Below are 17,198 nucleotides of genomic sequence, written 5' to 3'. Positions count from 1 at the left end.
CTTATCCGGGAAACTAAAATTCTATGAACTCAACTAAACCACCTCTATTAAGAATAACATAATAAATTTCCGAATTGATTAGCTACCAATAAACCGGAAATCACAATATAAAATTAATTACTAGGTTCGGGATGTATCATTTCACCTTACTCAAGTAGGCTGCCATGACAAGATCTTTTGCTTGGTATTCCTCTAATACTTGATTCACCACAAGTTGGGAATCGCTATGCACCTAAACTTTTGTTGCTTTTAGCTCTTTTGCAATGCTGAGGCCAGCGATGAGTGCCTCGTATTCCACTTCATTGTTGGAGGCCTTGAAATTGAATCGAATGGCGTACTCGAGCTCGTCATTTTGTGGAGTTGTAAGTACTAGGCTTGCCCTACTTCCAGCTTGGTTGGCTGATCTGTCAACGTACAGTGTCCAAATTGGATCCTGATCAACAATTACTGGTGTACCAGTCTCTTCCTATGGCCGTTGAACCCTATCTCTTGGTGGTGAATTGTGTTTTCAGTGTTTCCTCCATTGCTTGGGAAAAGTGGGTGGGTGAATTCCGAAATAAAATCGGCAATAGCTTGGTCCTTGACGGTTGTGCGAGGGTTATAGTGGATATCGAACTCCCCCAATTCAACTACCCACTTGATCAGTCTTCCCGACGGCTCATGCTTCCACAACATTTGCTTCAATGGTTGATTAGTCATCACCATGATGGTATGGGCTTGAAAATAGGGTTTGAGCTTTCTTGCCAAGGTTACGAGGGCAAGAGCCAATTTTTTGATTTCTAGGTAGCGGGACTCCGCATCAGCAAACCTTTTACTAACATAATAGATTGCCTCTTCATGCTTCCATTCCTCGCGGATGAGCACTGAACTGATAGCCGCTATAGATACCGAGAGGTAGATCGAGAGCACTTCTCCCGGCTTTGGCTTGGAAAGGATCGGCGCTTTTCCCTTGTGTTCCTTTAGATTGGTAAAGGCTTTTTTTTTGTCATTAGTCGATCCAATCTATGTTTTTTCTGGCCCCCTTCAATGCTTTGAAGAACGGTAGGTATCGGTTAGTGGACCTTGAGATGAAGAGATAAGGGCCGCCACTTTTCCAGTGAGGCTCTGGATCTCTTTTCTCGTTGTCGGCGATTTCATATCAAGCAATGCTTGGATTTTTTCCAGATTAGCTTCGATACCTCTTTCGCTAACCATGAATCCTAGAAATTTTCTTGACTGGATGCCAAAAACACATTTGTCCGGGTTGAGCTTCATCCCATATTCCTTTAACACTTTGAACGCCATTTCTAGATTTTCTGCGTGGTTGGTGGTGAGCGTGCTCATTACTAGCATGTCATCGACATAAACTTCCATAATGTTTCCGATGAGGTTGGCAAACATGTGATTCACAAGATGTTAATACGTTGCTCCAGCATTCTTGAGTCTGAACGGCATTACACGGTAGCAATACAAGCTCTTGTCGGTGATGAAAGAGGTATGCTCTTGATCCTCCTCATGCAATAAGATTTGATTATACGAGGAGTAGGTGTCCATGAAACATAAGAGTTTATGCTCGGCGATAGAGTCCACAAGTTGATGGATGCGTGGTAGTGGAAAACTATCACTTGGACACGCCTTGTTGAGATGTGTATAGTCTACGCACATTCTCCATCTCCTGTTTGACTTTTTAACCATCACGACATTTGACATCCATTGTGGGTAATCTACCTCCCTAATCGATTCATTCTCTAGTAGCCGATCTACTTTTTCCTTGATCGCTGCAAATCTTTTAGCGTCTGATAACCAACCGCCGTCGTTGCTTGACAGGCTTGACGCTCTGGTCAATGCTGAGCTTACGTGTGATGACCTCGGGTCTGATCCTTAGCACGTCAATGTGAGACCATGCAAAAACATTGACTTTCCTCTTTAGACATTTGATAATGTCTTCTTGTGCCTTGTCATCGAGCTCGGCCTCAATTTTTACCACTCTCTCATGGTATCTGATAGCGTGATCGTGATCATTTTTCCATTGGTTCGAGCTTTAGTTTCCTCTTTTCCTCGCTTGCCTCTTGGGGAGGGATAACTTTTTTGCTCTACTGGCCATGCTCAGATGATATCATCAGAAGGTCCATCATTTCTGGGCCTGTGCTTTGCTTGGAATCAAACGCATAGCAAGCCCTCGCTAGTGCATGGTCTTCTCTAACTTTTCCCACGTCGCTGTTTGTAAGGAACTTCAATGTTAAATGACAATACGAGACTCTTGCCATGAGGTCTCCGAGCGTTGGGCGTCCTACAATGACTTTGTAAGCTGATGGATAGTCGCTTACTATAAAAAGGGTAGTGCAAGTTCCTACATTGGGCCATGTTCCTATTGAGAACGTCAGTGGCATGTGACCAAGGGGCTGAATTTTCAATTCTCCATAGCCAGTCAGGGATGCGGTTCCTTTAGTCAACATTCCCTCTCCCATCGCCCGATTTGGTAAACGTTGTTGCTAAGATAATTTTTACCGCACTACCATCGTCAACAAGGACACAAGTTACCTCGCAGTTTGTGATCAATGTTGTGATGATGATTGGGTCATTGTGAGGGTAAATCAACCCTTCGTTGTCCTCGTCCGTGAAGGTGATGGGCTCCGGAACCAGTCGTCTCATCTTGGTGAGCCTAGAATCAACTAAAAAAATGTTTGCGCTGACCGCCCAAGCATATGCTTTGCGAGACCTGCTCGATGTCCTAGCAAGGATTGGTCCTCCAAAGATATTATTGATAACGGCCCTTGGGTTGTTAGGCCGTGGTTCATGGCCTGGGGGTCTAGCATTGCCGGTCTGAATCCCGTCCCTTTTGATGAAACGTTGTATGCTCAGCGCGCCTTTATCGATCAATGCTTGGTATGCGTTTGCTAAGTGCACACATTTCTCTAGGGTGTGTCTGTATTCCCTATGATACCGACAATAATGTGATTCGTTGATCCTTCCTCTAGTCAGCGGTAACGACAGCGAAGATCTCCGTCTTCGAGCCGGCGAGCAATGTATATTTGCCATATCGTGACAGTGGTACTTTTGGCTTTGTTCTAGCAATCCTGAAAGTATTGGATGACTTTGGGCATCTTGTATTCGTTGGTTGAGGCTTTTCCTCCAAATGAAACTTCATTGGTTGTCTTTGTCCCCGCGGTAAGGGGAGTGTATGTGCTCATGTCTCTAGAATAGTTGAGGATTTCCGTGTAACGCCCTGAACCTAATTTCATAGATTACCATCATTTAGACCGTAAGCGACCATTATTTTTACTTTTACCTTCTTATTCGAGCTTTTAGTGGCTCTAAAATTTGACTTTTTTCTTCGTTCGAAATTTGAGAAAACTTTCTACATGAAAGTCGTAGAGGACGTTAAACTGAGTTCACGGATACATGACACATTTTAATCGGAGTTTGTACGAAAAAGTTATAAAGGTTTAAAGTTAAGACAAATTTGTAATTTCGCAGGAAACTCATTTCTATAAAACTCTTTATGCATGAAAGTCGTAGAGGATGTTAAATCGAGTTCGTGGATACATGACACGTTTTAATCGAAGTTTGTACGAAAAAGTTACAAGGGTTTAAAGTCAGGGGCAGATTTGTAATTTCGTAGAAAACTCAAATTCTATAAATAACAAATTAGATTCAGACCTGCCATTTCAGGGAAAATTCCAGAAAATGCCCAGAATTTCAAAAATTTCGTCCGAAACTTCTCGGCTTCGTCGGCGCCAATTCCAGCCACCTCTGGTGATGAGACTGGTCCCATTCTCTTCGTCTTGGAATGACATTTCCAACTATATATGCCATGCAACCTTTTTCTGACCATATGAGACAAATCGAAGGGAAGAATGTATGACTATCTTTTTGGCTATTTTTCACATTTCGGCTAACTCTGATCAAATTGGACGGTGTGACTAATTGGGATTTGTTCGTCTTGCAAAGCTCTACAAAACCTCCAAAGGGTATTTATCGATTTGCAAATTCTAGGGTTTGTGATTTGGGAATTTTACTTCACGAGGTAATTTCTCATATTTATATTTAAAATTGATCTTCGTGCTAGTTGAGGAAGTTGTTTGGTTTGTTGAGAGGAAGATTGTGTCAAAATTTGGTGGGCATTAAAGGTGGTCGGAGTTTGGTGGTGGCGGGCAGCCGCTGCCAGCGGAGCAGACGGTGGCGCTGCCTCTTTTGGGTAGTTTTTTTAGATATGGAACTTGTTTATGATGAGAGGAGTCCAATGGTATGAAACTGGAGAATTTTGGTGAAGTTTTGAATAGATTTGGGATTATTCGAAGTTTGGTTGTCGGTGCGCTACTCGGGAAGATCCAACCATTGGATTTCTTTAGTTATGGTCTTAAAGTGCTAGAATCGATGAAGTGAGGTTGTGGTTGAAGTTTGGTGAAAATCCAATTAACTTAACCCTAGCTTGAGTAGTGGGTTAAGTGGAAGGATTTCGGTTCTTATGTTAAAGCATTTGTTTTCCTAAATTGAAGAGTGGTTCTAAACATGGTTATGGTGTCAAGATACGTGTACTGAAGACCTCTCATGAGTGGCGTTATGGATATCGTCGGGCTTATGCCTAAAATTTATGAGTGGACTTTTATTTTAAATAAATTACGTGCGACAATTAATTATAAATATTTTTCTATAATTATCGTACTCAAGGAAGTAAGTTTGATTTTAGTTTTGTTTATCATTTCTATGATTTCGGAGTTGACATGGGATCATTCTTCTTGATTGGTTTTGCAGATGTGATTTTGGTTTCTTAATGGGACTTACGTTATAAGTTGTGTTTCAATGGTTTATGTTGTGAGACACGTCATTGAGTTTTACTTTATTTTCTTCTAATAATTTCCAAGTACGGTTGGGAACCGTACTCATGACTGCATTCGCATGAACTTAGGGAAGCTTTATGGATTTAAGTGTTTTCATATATTTTTTGTCACCATACTAGGGTCGTTCTTATTCATTGCTAGCATGCCTTTATATGCGGTCCTCACCATAGGTGAGTTGGGAGCTTAGCGTGGGACGCTACTAGAGCCTGGTAGACTCCTCTTACATGGTAATATCTCTTCCCCTTGTTTTATTTTCTCATTGATGTATTTAATTAACCAACGGGGCTGGTTTGTCTCTTCTTACGAGATTTTGGGACGTTAAGCTAATGTTATTTCAAAGTTGCATGGATCGAGGTTTTTTTTTTAAAGTTGTTAATGTGGGAAAGTATGTAAGTTATGTTTTTATTAAATTATTCCATTTATTTTTGTCCACTCACTCTAACGTTTTTCAATTACTTTCCCCTGGGCCTTTCAATTTCAAATGCCCAGATTGCAGGTTAGCTTAGAAGTGGTCGGGCGTACACGGAGTTGAGACATAGTCAATAACACAGCTTTCCCCGGCTCTTTTATCTATGTTTTCCTTCATCATTAGAATTGTTCTGATGACCTTTGAGATTGTTGTTAATTATCTAAGGCATGTTGTGTTCTGGGTGTTGATGTAAAGCTGGGAGCATGGTGGCTCTAGGAGTTTGAGGATGGTTTGTTTTGATTATAGAAGTGTATGTTTGGATATGACAGGTAGGGTTGTCTATTTTCAAAGGAGGTTATGCCAAAATTTTTGGTAGAATCTCTCTTCAGGTTGACCCCGCAGGGTTTAGTTCGGATTTCATGGTGAAATCCGGAGTGAGTCTTGACAGGAACCCTTGAGTAGTTTGTTGCCTAGCATAGAGTGCTTTAAACGATCCCGGGAGGTTCTCAATCATCTTGAACAAGAATGGACCAAACCTAAACCCTCTGGTTAGGTCATTAGGGGTATACACCCCGTTCGAGACTATCATGAACTCATCGAGGAAGGCTCTTCGCATGTCTCCAAAACCCTTGATTGTTCCGGTAGGGATGCGACGAAACTAATTGAGCACCGAACCCTTGAGTGTTTGGGGAAATGCTTTGCATCGGTCTGCCACAGTCGCGTCCTTTCCATCCATGGCTAACCTGAAATTATCAAGATGATCGTATAGGTCGGTGGAGCCGTCAATCTTTTGAAACTTCATGCTCTTGGAAGTCTTACCGTGTATTATGGATCTGTATACAGGAGCGGGAGTTCCTCTGAACCGAGATCAGGGATGTATGGTGATTTTCTCGAATCCATTTAATCAATTCTTCTAGATACGACTCCTAGCTCCCCTACTACTGCTTGCTTGACTAGGTTCGCCATAGATGACATTGTCAAAGGCTCTTTTGAGGCGCCTAACAACTTGGTAGTCCTCTCGCGCCGTTTTTTGGAAGCGGCACTGCGCTCTTGACTTCTCGGTCCTGCATGCTCTTGGTCATCATCGTGGGATGAACTTTCATGCTGCAAGAACTTATCTTCTAATCCGTTAATTTGTTCGTCGCCAGCCTCCAACTCCTGGAGGGCTTCCAAGCCGTCATTCTCATTAATGTGATGCTCGATACATCAAGTCCTTTCTCGCTGCGCAAGAAGTTCCTCATTAGCTTCCTCCAACTGTTTTGTCAGATGCTCGTTGCTGATTGCCTGACTCTCGCATTTTTTATTGATCAACGTCGTCTGTGTTTGAATGTTGTCTAAGACGCAGGAGAAAGCTCCAAGCTGCCCCTTGAGTGTGTTCGAAGGACGAATTAGCTTTCTCCTGATCTTCCAGGGTTGAGGGATGACCCTCTTATGGGGGGTTTCAGGGGAGGTGGCCTTAACGTCGTCCTCCGAATTCATTGAGATAGTTGAACTCATTGAGTAAGACAGATGTGAGATGAAGATTAGGATTACCTTCAACCTCAGTTGAGACAATTGTAGAAGTAGATGGAGAAAGAACCTTGTTCGTTTGCCATTACTATTTGGAAATTAAGAACCACAACAATAACAAGATCACAAGAAAACAACAAGAGATGGAAAAACAGAAGAAAGAACTCTATCGTTCTTGCTCTGATACCATGTAGAAAAAGATGAAGAGAAAAAGTAAAGTACTCTTGTATTGAATAATTTAGGTTACAACCAAGTATATATATTCTTATCCAAAAAAAAAACCAAATATATATATACAAGCCTAGCCATACTTAGCCATACCAGCCATATATACTCATGACTAGTGACTTCCTTACACAGTAAGGTGAATGACTTACTCACACAAGGTATGGTGTAATCAGCATGCTACACCATACTTTACTATAGAGTAGGTAAAGTGATGAGCATTATACCATACTTTCTCTACTGTAAAATACTATGCTGACTATATATTTCAATACTACACTAAAATTAAGATGTCGAGCAACACCAACACCAATTCAGCTCAACATTCTTCTATAAACTCTCATCAGAACAGTTCACATGTCTAAGTGGAGCAACACCAACGCCAATTCAGCTCAGCAGTCTTCTATAAACTCTCATCAGCTTAGTTCACATGTGTAATTAAGTGGACTAATATATAATCGATCAATTGTCACTAGCTAGCAGTTATTTTGTTATCAATGTTCACCATGTTTCTTTCTTTGTACCAATCTGTATATGTTATAGGAAAGAGAAAAAAGCAAGAATCTAGCCGCTAATAAAGAGCAAGGCACTACTGGAAAAAAAAAAAAAAACACTTAAAAGACGGAAATTTTAATTTCACAATATCTAACATGCTAACAAACATAATTTTAATATTAATATAATAAATGGAACCGGGCGTGGGGCTGAGCCTCTCAGCTAGGTTGGGTTCCAAATCCTTTAAAAAAAAAACAAAAAAAACAAACAAACAGAATGTTAACTGCATGCATTCACGTATTCAAGTATAATCGCAAAATGATGGACATGCATAGATGCAAAGAAAGAAAATATCTAAATTAGTGGAATGCACAAAATATATGCACAAAGAGATCCCACTAATTTAGGTTTTTTTTTCTTCTTTCTTTCTTTTTTACCTTACGAGCTAGCTAGTCTAATTAATTAAAAGATTAGATTCAGGTTTATATTAGCTATAATGCATGCTGCTGGTATGAGTGGTATAGATCACATGAACCAAATTAAGCAACAACTCAATTAATTATAACTATCATTCCCTAAAAAAGAAAACAATAAGATTGAATGAAAAGAATAAACCAAGCTAGCTAGGAACTGAAAAGGTGGTGGCATGCTGAAGATGAAGAGTTTGAGAAACGCACGTATAACAAGCGCCCATGCATGATCTCAACAATGGGTTTAGACTAAACTCTAAACCCTAAACCCTAAACATTCCAATTAAGTTGCAGTAATAATTAATGAACCCACCCTGTTGGTAATCGGCAAGAATTCAATACAATCATACATGCAGATACTAGTTGGCTAGCTAGCTCTTGGAGCTCCTATTTTGAATGTAACAAGGGAATCTATATATACATGCTTGGCAAGGCCACGTACTGCAACGGCAAGCAACTCTTCGATTTCTTAACCGCGCCGCCTCGTCGATCATCAAGAAGTTGGCCGGGGAGCATCATCGATCGATCTAGTTAACGCAAACTTGAGATGTAAAGAGTTAAACTCGATGGATTAGTTTGCTTTCTCGCTTTTGAGGACAATAAATATATAACCTAGATAGGAATTAACGTATCCCTGCATGCATATATTCTGCATGCAAACTTGCAAAGTAACGCTGAGTCGACGGGGAGGAAGTAGAGGTGCACGATCCTGCGTAGAGCCTATGTTCATGAACTTTCTGAGGAGATATTGGGCGATTCTTTGTATGCCAGAACCCTCAACCCCATATGTTTGATCATTTCAATCGCGCGCTTCAGGATCTTGGACTGACCAATATATCATCAGCTGTTTGAATTTTCTGGAAAGCGGGTCTTGCCAGCAGAGAGTACGTACGTTGGTGCTGTCTGACCAGCTTGGCTTCAATTCCGGCAGATGAAATTATATATTTGCCGTCTATCTCATCAGATACCATATATGGGCATGACCAAACACATATATGCAATTAATCCCTCAAAATTAAGTCTTTTCTATATATAGTCATTCTGCTGCATGTCCTTTGGAAAATATATAAATAAAGTTTAATTAGCTAATGGATCAACTTATATATCTAGAATGACAATCTAAAAAAAGAAAAGATGTCTATAGTTTAAAATTTATTTAACGGATGCCTTTCATTGAATATCTGGTTTAAAACGTATTTTAGAGTCGGAGTTACTTTTAAAACAATAAAATGCTAAAGATATCTAAAGGAAAAGGGAGTGTTTCTTGGTTTTTGAAGTATAAATAGAAAAGAGATGCAGATCAAATCAAGCTTCGGTAAAACTAGAGACATTGTTCTTAAAGACGTAGGTGACCGCAAGAACGACCATCTCAAGAAAGTCGCCTACAACTTTAGAACAACGTCGACCATTGTGGCTTCCTTGTGAGCACCCTAGCTCCCTGCCTCTCTCTTGGTTTCATCAGAAGCCAGAAACCAGGTTAAATTTTCTTATCTCGATCTCTAATTTTGTATCAAGTTGATATATCTTCTGTAATTTTGTTTGCGTACGTATAAACTCATATGAAAATATAAATGCATTTTAGTTTTGGATTCTTGTCAACATCCTCAAGATCGATAAAGAGAAATTAAGAAATTAAAACAATGTTCAGAATGCCAATAAATAGAGGACAAACTTTCCAGTGATTGTAATTAACCTTTTTTTATTCAGAAGAAAGATGTAGGTTCTGTTTCTGGATCACCTATATATATATGTACCTCCATACATGAACATATGGTTGTTAGAATACTGGGGACAATGAATGAACGAATCATAAGAGATCTAGAGTAAGGATTAACAAAGAATCAATGAGAATGAGATTAACTTCTCCAGCCCTCATCATTCTTATTTTTCAATTTCAGTAGGAACTTCTTCCATTTCAGCTCCATTTATCTAGCTAGGCTTCATGCATGCCTAACAAAAACAAAAAACAAAAAAAAATTATTTCTGCCTCCAAGCATGCATGTCCTATGCCAAACCGAAACAATAGACAAAGAAAGATGATAACTTGCTATATGAAAAAGAAAATATCTTCTATTATGCATTGTTTCTGTTTACTATATACGATGCAAACACTGCACCCATATTTTTAGTTTGGAGGAGACATATCATGAAATCACACATGGGATGATGGTAGATCGATAACACATACTTGATACTTGGGTAACAAATTAAACACTCGATTGATCAGAATCAGATAGACAAATTAAGCTATGATTTGCATTTGACATATGTAAAATTGTCCACTTACCTGCGTACTGATATGTGAAACTGCGCGCAGGGTAGGAGAGTTCCCGAACAGTAGAAGAAGAAGAGAGAGAATGGCCGGTGGAGGCGAAGGTCCAGATTTAGAGTGGACTCCGACATGGGTGGTTGCCATAGTGTGCTCTGTGATAGTTGTTATCTCTCTTATGTTAGAGAGAGGCCTTCACTCGGCCGGGAACTACTTGAAAAGGAAGGAACAAAATCCGTTGTATGAGGCGTTGCTCAAGGTGAAGGAGGAGTTGATGTTGGTAGGGTTTATATCTCTGCTACTGACCGTGTTCACGAAAACCATCACCAAAATCTGCATCAAGGAGTCGAAAATGGATAAATGGCTGCCATGTCCACTCGGCGAGGAACCACAGGACATGGACGATTTGGATCAAGATACCCTGTTGAAGCTTGACGATGAATTGAGTTACTGTGCCAGAAAGGTAATATATGCCACATGACCCATATTAATTTCCATATTTCTCATACTTCCTAGACCCAAATGACCAAGTTGCTGATGTTTCATCACTTAATTTGAAAAGAAGAATTAATGTGTTCTGTGTTTTTTTTCCCCCACAGGGTAAGGTACCAGTGTTATCAGCTGAAGCTGTCCATCAATTGCATATCTTTATATTTACCCTAGCCATTGTTCATGTAACCTTCTCTGCTATGACTATTTTCATCGGTGGGTTAAAGGTGAGTATTAGACCATCTAATGTGTTTTTTTTTTAATTAACTTGATTATTCATGTTATTGTTAGTTTGTTACTGCTGTTACTTTAACCTCCTTTCAAAAAATTTAGATACGCCAATGGAAACAGTGGGAGGAGTTAGTTGCAAAAGAGATTAGTGAAAAGGAATCTGGTATGGATCAACTATCTTTGTTTTATTGATGAGCATGCATGGATGCATCAAACAATGAGATTCCCAATAGATGTATAAGCAATTTCATTTGAATTCACAAAGCATCGTTTGTCTTCAGTTGGTAGTGCAGACGAAGCAAAGGTTACAAATGTTCAAGAGCATGATTTTGTCAAAGATCATTACTTGGGTATCGGTGAAAATATTCGAATCAAGGGTTGGATAGTAAGTTTCGGTAATATATATATATATATATGTGTAATGAAATCTATAAGCATCAATTGTTAACTAATTAAAGAAGCTTCACCATAATATAACTATATACAACTGAAATTAGTGCATCTGTTCATTTTCTTTAGTCATGTCGTCCTGTTTTGAGATTACTTATGTACATTAATTTGGATATTTTTAGTTAACCAAATTCTACGAATGTTTTTATTTTCAAAGCTGAATGAATCATTATACTAATTAATGCTTTTGTTTTCTTTCTCAGCATTCTTTTAAAAACCAATTTTATGGATCTGTGACCAAATCAGATTATCTAACTTTGCGTCTAGGCTTCATCTCGGTAAGATATTTAGAAACAAGATGCCTCCTTATGCATTAGGTTATTTGATCTCATTGTCTCTTCTGTATGTTGAACATTTCTCCTGCTCAGACTCATTGCAAGAACAACCCCAAATTTGATTTTCACACTTACATGGTGCGTACTCTTGAAGATGATTTTAGAAAAGTTGTTGGTATCAGGCAAGTCTTCTAGACTTCCCTAAGCTTCAGTGCTCTTACTAGTCATGTTATAATAAATGGTAATGTTTCTTTTGATTCATTATATGGTTTTGTTGGCTGCAGTTGGTATCTATGGATATTCGTGGTGTTTTTTTTGCTGATCAATATTGATGGTATGATTCTTGTTTATATGAAAATTTATCTCAAATGAATTGATCTCAAATGATTCTCTACTTTATTTTTGTATAAGCCATGTAAGAGTACGTTGAATTTATGTACTATAGTTAATTATATCCTCATTTCATATGCATGCCTAAGTCTGTGTAATATTTCTATCATATTATTGGAAATTTTTTTGTCAATAATCAGAGGTCTCCATTTTCATTTTCACCCAGTTTTGCAGTATATATGTGTAGATTGCTTCGCTTATGGTTGTATTTATCCACTGATGATAAAAAAAAAAAATGATATGTTGTTGCCATCATGTGCAGGCGTGCATGCGTACTTCTGGCTAGCTTTCATCCCTTTCTTTGTGAGTACTCTAGCTTGTAGGAGGCATCATACATGTTCACATCTTCTTTTTATTGCATTTATTAAGATTTTTCTATGCTTTCATTCAGCATTTCATTTCATATTCCGCACATCGTAATTGAGTGTTAAGAGTCATTTAGTATTTGAGCGAAATATTCGATAATATCATGTGCAAATTGTAATAGTTCTCTTTACATTTGAATAAGCTATCATAATTGATGTGTAAAATTGTTGCTTAGATGTGTAACTACGTACTAACTCTAAAGACTGCAGTATGCAGAAGATACAATTTGATTAGTCTTAATTTTCATTAGATATTGGATATTTGGATACCATAAGCTATCTTAACAGTTCTCCTATATGAACTACTTTTATGACTTAGAGGACTCATCTAACCCCTTTAAGCATTCATTTTACCACTTGAGTACTCATGTAGTACCTAATAAATTTACCACCTTCAAGACTCATATTACTGTTTTGAGGAACAATATTACTACTATGAGAACATATTTTACCAATTTAAAGGTAATTTATGCATGTCATACATGAGCACAATGTATAAATTTTGTCACACCCCGGACCTGGTGTATGTGGTTTCCAAGCATCTAACACCGAATCCGGGACGTGAGAGGGAAAAGTAAAATAAAAGAAATAAACTCAAATATTTTTACAGAAATCGTCGAAAACAAAACATAACAAAGGCGTTTTCACAAAATCCCTTTTCTAAATCTAAAGTTACTCGCCCTCTTAGTAACTGCTAAAGTCCGAAAGTTAGTTTGTAAAGGTCCTAAACTTCCACAAATTTAGGATGTCGAAAACCCGGTTAGCTCTGATACCACTTTGGCACACCTCGGATTTGGTGTTGAGTGCTTAGAAACCACCGACACCAGGTCTGGGGTGTGACAAATTTCTCATACAACTTAACCTAATATATTTTTGTATTAAAGGGCAGGTGCGACTGCCCTTAAGCCTCTATTAATTGAATATTGCCGAAAACAAAGGAGGGGAAAAACCCTAACTACAATGAGCATATAAATCTATCTACAATTCTACTCTGTTATATCTTGTTAACCCAACTTGTGTACATACAATTGCTTGTTTCTACAGCTTCTACTTGCTACAGGAACTAAGTTGCAGCATATAATCACCCAATTGGCTCACGAGGTTGCTGAGAAACATGTAGCAGTAGAAGGGGATCTATTAGTTAAACCATCAGACCAACATTTTTGGTTTGGTCGACCCAGTTTTGTTCTCTTCTTGATCCATTTCATCCTTTTCCAAAATGCTTTCGAGATGGCATTTTTCCTTTGGATATGGGTATGATGTCATTTCACCCACTACGTACACAAATGTTTTTTCAACTGGTTACTGATTGAGATGACATATTCTTCAATCTGCTTATTTTCTTTTGCAGGCTCAATATGGTTTTAGGTCTTGCATAATGGGAAAAGCCGAATACATTTTCCCTCGGATTCTTATAGGGTAAAAGCTAGCGATAAATGGTTCTTTCTTATTCATTCTTTCAAAATTACATCATGGTTTATGGCTAATTACTCTTCATTTCATGTTATTTTGCATTAGGACGTTCATTCAGTTCCTCACTAGTTACAGCACTCTACCACTTTATGCCATTGTCACACAGGTGTGTTGAGTTTAAGGCTTCAATTTGCCTTCCTTTTTTATTTCTCTGTTCATAGCAAACAATTACATTTTTGGTTTTTGAATATTAATTACATGGCCTTTACGGTGTCATTAGTTAGGCTAGATAACCCATGACGTCTTTACTCGAAGGTGGTTCAATCACCAAATCTATCATTGACCTGTTTCTTAAAGGATGCTTTTATAAGTTCTCTCTTTGTTTTTTCACTTCAAATTGCTAATTTTAGTTCTAACTGTGTGACACAATGACTTGATGAAGATGGGATCTAATTTCAAGAAAGAAATATTCGTTGAGGGATCGGTACATACGACGAGAAGGAACCAAAGTAATTGGTCTCACATAGCGACGAGAAGGAAAACAAGTCCTGATGGTAATGGGGAAGTTCAACTGCAAAAATAGAACTTGAACACTTGAGCTTGCCAAAAACTAACATTGTTGGCAGTGTCAGGGATCTTCCTTCTTCTGAAAAACATATGCATGTTTGTGAATGAAATATAGCAGTAATTGTTACCTTGAAAATTCTACATGGAATTAGCATTAAGAACAAATCAGTTATTTTCATGTTTTTTGGGCAGAAAATGTAGAATTATGTTCAAGGATCAAGTATTTGCTATGCTTTAATTATATATAATGCAAGTGTAATTTGTTTTCCTTTGTAGCTTCACACATTTAGTTTTGTAATTTGTAGCATATCAGTTGTGTTACTCCTAGTTCTTAATATAAGAGACGAGTAGTGTTTAACTTTCAGAGCATGAATGCCATACAATTTTCATTTGTTCAGGTTTGGGAAAGACATACAATTTGCATTTAGAACTGTTGAGGATATTAGGATAGACTTGTCTAGTTTCAACTAATTTCCTGTGTACGTACTCGGCTCAGAGAGTGTTGAAGTCCATGAGGATTATTCAACTAATAATTTGCTAGCTATATCTATCTAGCATTCTAGTAAGTCGGCTCTTAGAGTGTTGAAGTTGATCGATGAGGATGCGAAGTTGGGTTGGGGATCAAATTGTCACATCCATCTCCAATTAAAGTCATTCTCTATCTTCATTTCTATTTATCTAGGTTATAATATTTTGAGAAGCAACTAAGAATATGATGCCATCTCTAGTAGGTGAAGGCTATATTAAGGACAGGACTAAGATTTAACCTTTATAAAATAACATAATTTATTCATGAAATGGTACCGGTGAATCATATATCTCCAACAATTAAGGGATCATGGCTAGATTTAACCCTTTCGAGAATGGGGTGTTTCCAATTTTTTGGAACACTTTTGCTCTGAACCTTAGGGTTCAGATCTGGCGGCGACACCCTTGCGAGGGTGGTGTTCAGGATGTGAAGTTGGTGACAGCGTTGGGGAACCCTAAAGGCGATCATGCTTTGGCGACGAGGGGTGTTTCCACCTTTTCGTTCACGATTGGTTTTGGACGTGAATGAGTGATTTGGCTCAGACGAATTGCATCATCGACGAGATCAAGTGATAGTGTGGCGCTGGCACTGATGGTGGTTGTGGGTGCAACGGCGGCTGGAATCAGAGCGGATTTGCTTCGGGGATGGCGGCCAGAGACTGGTGGAAGGCTAAAGATGATGATGGTTTTGTCGAGCTGCCGCCTTTAGAGGAACATAGGGTGGTCCGGCACCGGGTTTCCAACTTGCGGGTTCGGCCACTAGATTGTGAGGAGGCTATGGCGAAGGTTTCTTTGGCGGTGAAAACTGGATGCGGGGCTGATCTGAGCTAGGGTTGTTCGCCGTAGACTAGTGAGTTGTCGTCGATGACGGTGGTGGTCATCAGGAAGAGGCAGAAGGTAGGTATGGGCAAGACTTGGGTCTAGGCTTTTGGTCCTGGGTCCGGGGTCAAACTCCCTTCTATTAGGGTTTTGGTTTTTAGACCTTGGCTTCTGAGCACAAGTAGTTGGGCCTTTGGCAAGCCTTAGAAGTTGGTCTTCTCCTACACTTATGATTGACGGTTATTCTTGTCTAATTATCGGTTTTACTTTGTTGTAGACCAATTGAGGTCCGTAGATGACGATATTTACTGATGATATTTGTTATACCTTGGTGATGATATTTACGATGTATACTAATGACATCCATTATACCTTGCTGATGATATTTACAGATGATATTTACACTAAATTGGTGGCACTTGTGCAATCTATCAGACAACCTGAGAATGAATAAGCATTGTGCCAATATATGCATCAGGCGACACTACAGTTGTGTCGCCTGAATGAAATCTTAAGTGTTTCCTAGTAGCGTGTCGTCTGATAGAGAAAAAGAGAGGCGAGAGAAAGGCTGTGAATTGGTTATGTCATGAGGGTGAGAAGGTGAGAGCAGTCAGGGGTATCTGACACGAGAAGAAGATATGGGAGAAGAACAACTGAGTGTCCGAGTTAAGCTGAGAGAATGAGATGGTGGGGGGTTGTATCTTTAAGTCTTAAGGATAATTTTGTTTGTATAAAAAATTTTGAATTTTTTTTAACAAGTTTCTCTTGTTATGTTACATAAGTGAAATTTTGAGATCTCCCCCCAAAATTCTTGAAACAAATAAAATTAACTATCAGACAACATTTATATATATATATATATATATTGACTTGCAGCTCAATGGTATTTCATTCCATCAAAAATAGAGGTTAGATCATGAATCGATTCACTGCCTTGCGTACAGAGGGCAAATAATATCATTTGACTCACAAAGGGTAATACCCTCCGTACAAATTTCTCGCTCACTTGTTAACAAGAAGTGAGCCTATAATCAATTAGAAAATAGACTATCTGCATCATTCTAGCAATAGGAAATAAGGGAAATTGCAGAAAATTAAAACCTATGATCCATGTAAAAACATAGATCATAGACAAGTTCATTGGAAACAAGAAATTAAAACACCTCTTTTCCCATGAGATTAGGGCTCGGAGGTTTGGGCACCTTCACAAAGCTTGGCTTCTTCTCTTCCTTGTTTGACTTTGCTTTCAGCTTCGGCTTTGGCCATTCTAGCTTGGATCTGGATTCCGGGCACCCAAATTGTCACATCCCGACCCTTATATTTTTACCTTATTTACTAGCGTGATTATAATAAGAATTTTACCGTCCCGATCTTGAGTAAATAGTTTAATTGGTCCCTAGAGGGGTTTCGGGGACGATTATGTGCGGAGGATTATTTGTATGAGGAAAATACGACGACGGTAAAAATGGTAAAT

General features: G+C 38.8%; 2 protein-coding genes across 2 annotated transcripts; one reads left to right on the top strand and one right to left on the bottom strand.

Annotated features, from left to right (window-relative positions):
* Positions 1 to 232: 232 nt before the first annotated feature.
* LOC101303463 lies at positions 233 to 1,284 on the bottom strand. Its single transcript, XM_004308687.1, has 3 exons — positions 1,062 to 1,284; positions 449 to 878; positions 233 to 404 (listed from the first exon to the last, which is right to left on the bottom strand). The coding sequence occupies exons 1-3, from the start codon at positions 1,282 to 1,284 to the stop codon at positions 233 to 235; spliced, it is 825 nt and encodes a 274-aa protein (XP_004308735.1).
* Positions 1,285 to 10,285: 9,001 nt separating this feature from the next.
* LOC101303172 (MLO-like protein 1-like) lies at positions 10,286 to 15,434 on the top strand. The gene is made up of 13 exons (XM_004308686.1): positions 10,286 to 10,660; positions 10,797 to 10,913; positions 11,020 to 11,080; positions 11,199 to 11,302; positions 11,571 to 11,645; positions 11,736 to 11,824; positions 11,927 to 11,976; positions 12,295 to 12,335; positions 13,442 to 13,651; positions 13,749 to 13,816; positions 13,916 to 13,976; positions 14,253 to 14,294; positions 15,294 to 15,434. Exons 1-13 carry the CDS (start codon positions 10,286 to 10,288, stop codon positions 15,432 to 15,434), a joined length of 1,434 nt encoding a protein of 477 aa, XP_004308734.1.
* The last annotated feature ends 1,764 nt before the right edge of the window (positions 15,435 to 17,198 follow it).

Source organism: Fragaria vesca, linkage group LG7 (assembly GCF_000184155.1).
Source record: "Fragaria vesca subsp. vesca linkage group LG7, FraVesHawaii_1.0, whole genome shotgun sequence".
NCBI lineage: Eukaryota > Viridiplantae > Streptophyta > Magnoliopsida > Rosales > Rosaceae > Fragaria > Fragaria vesca.
Note: the sequence above shows the minus strand (reverse complement) of the source record. Positions and strands in the feature narration are given on the sequence as shown.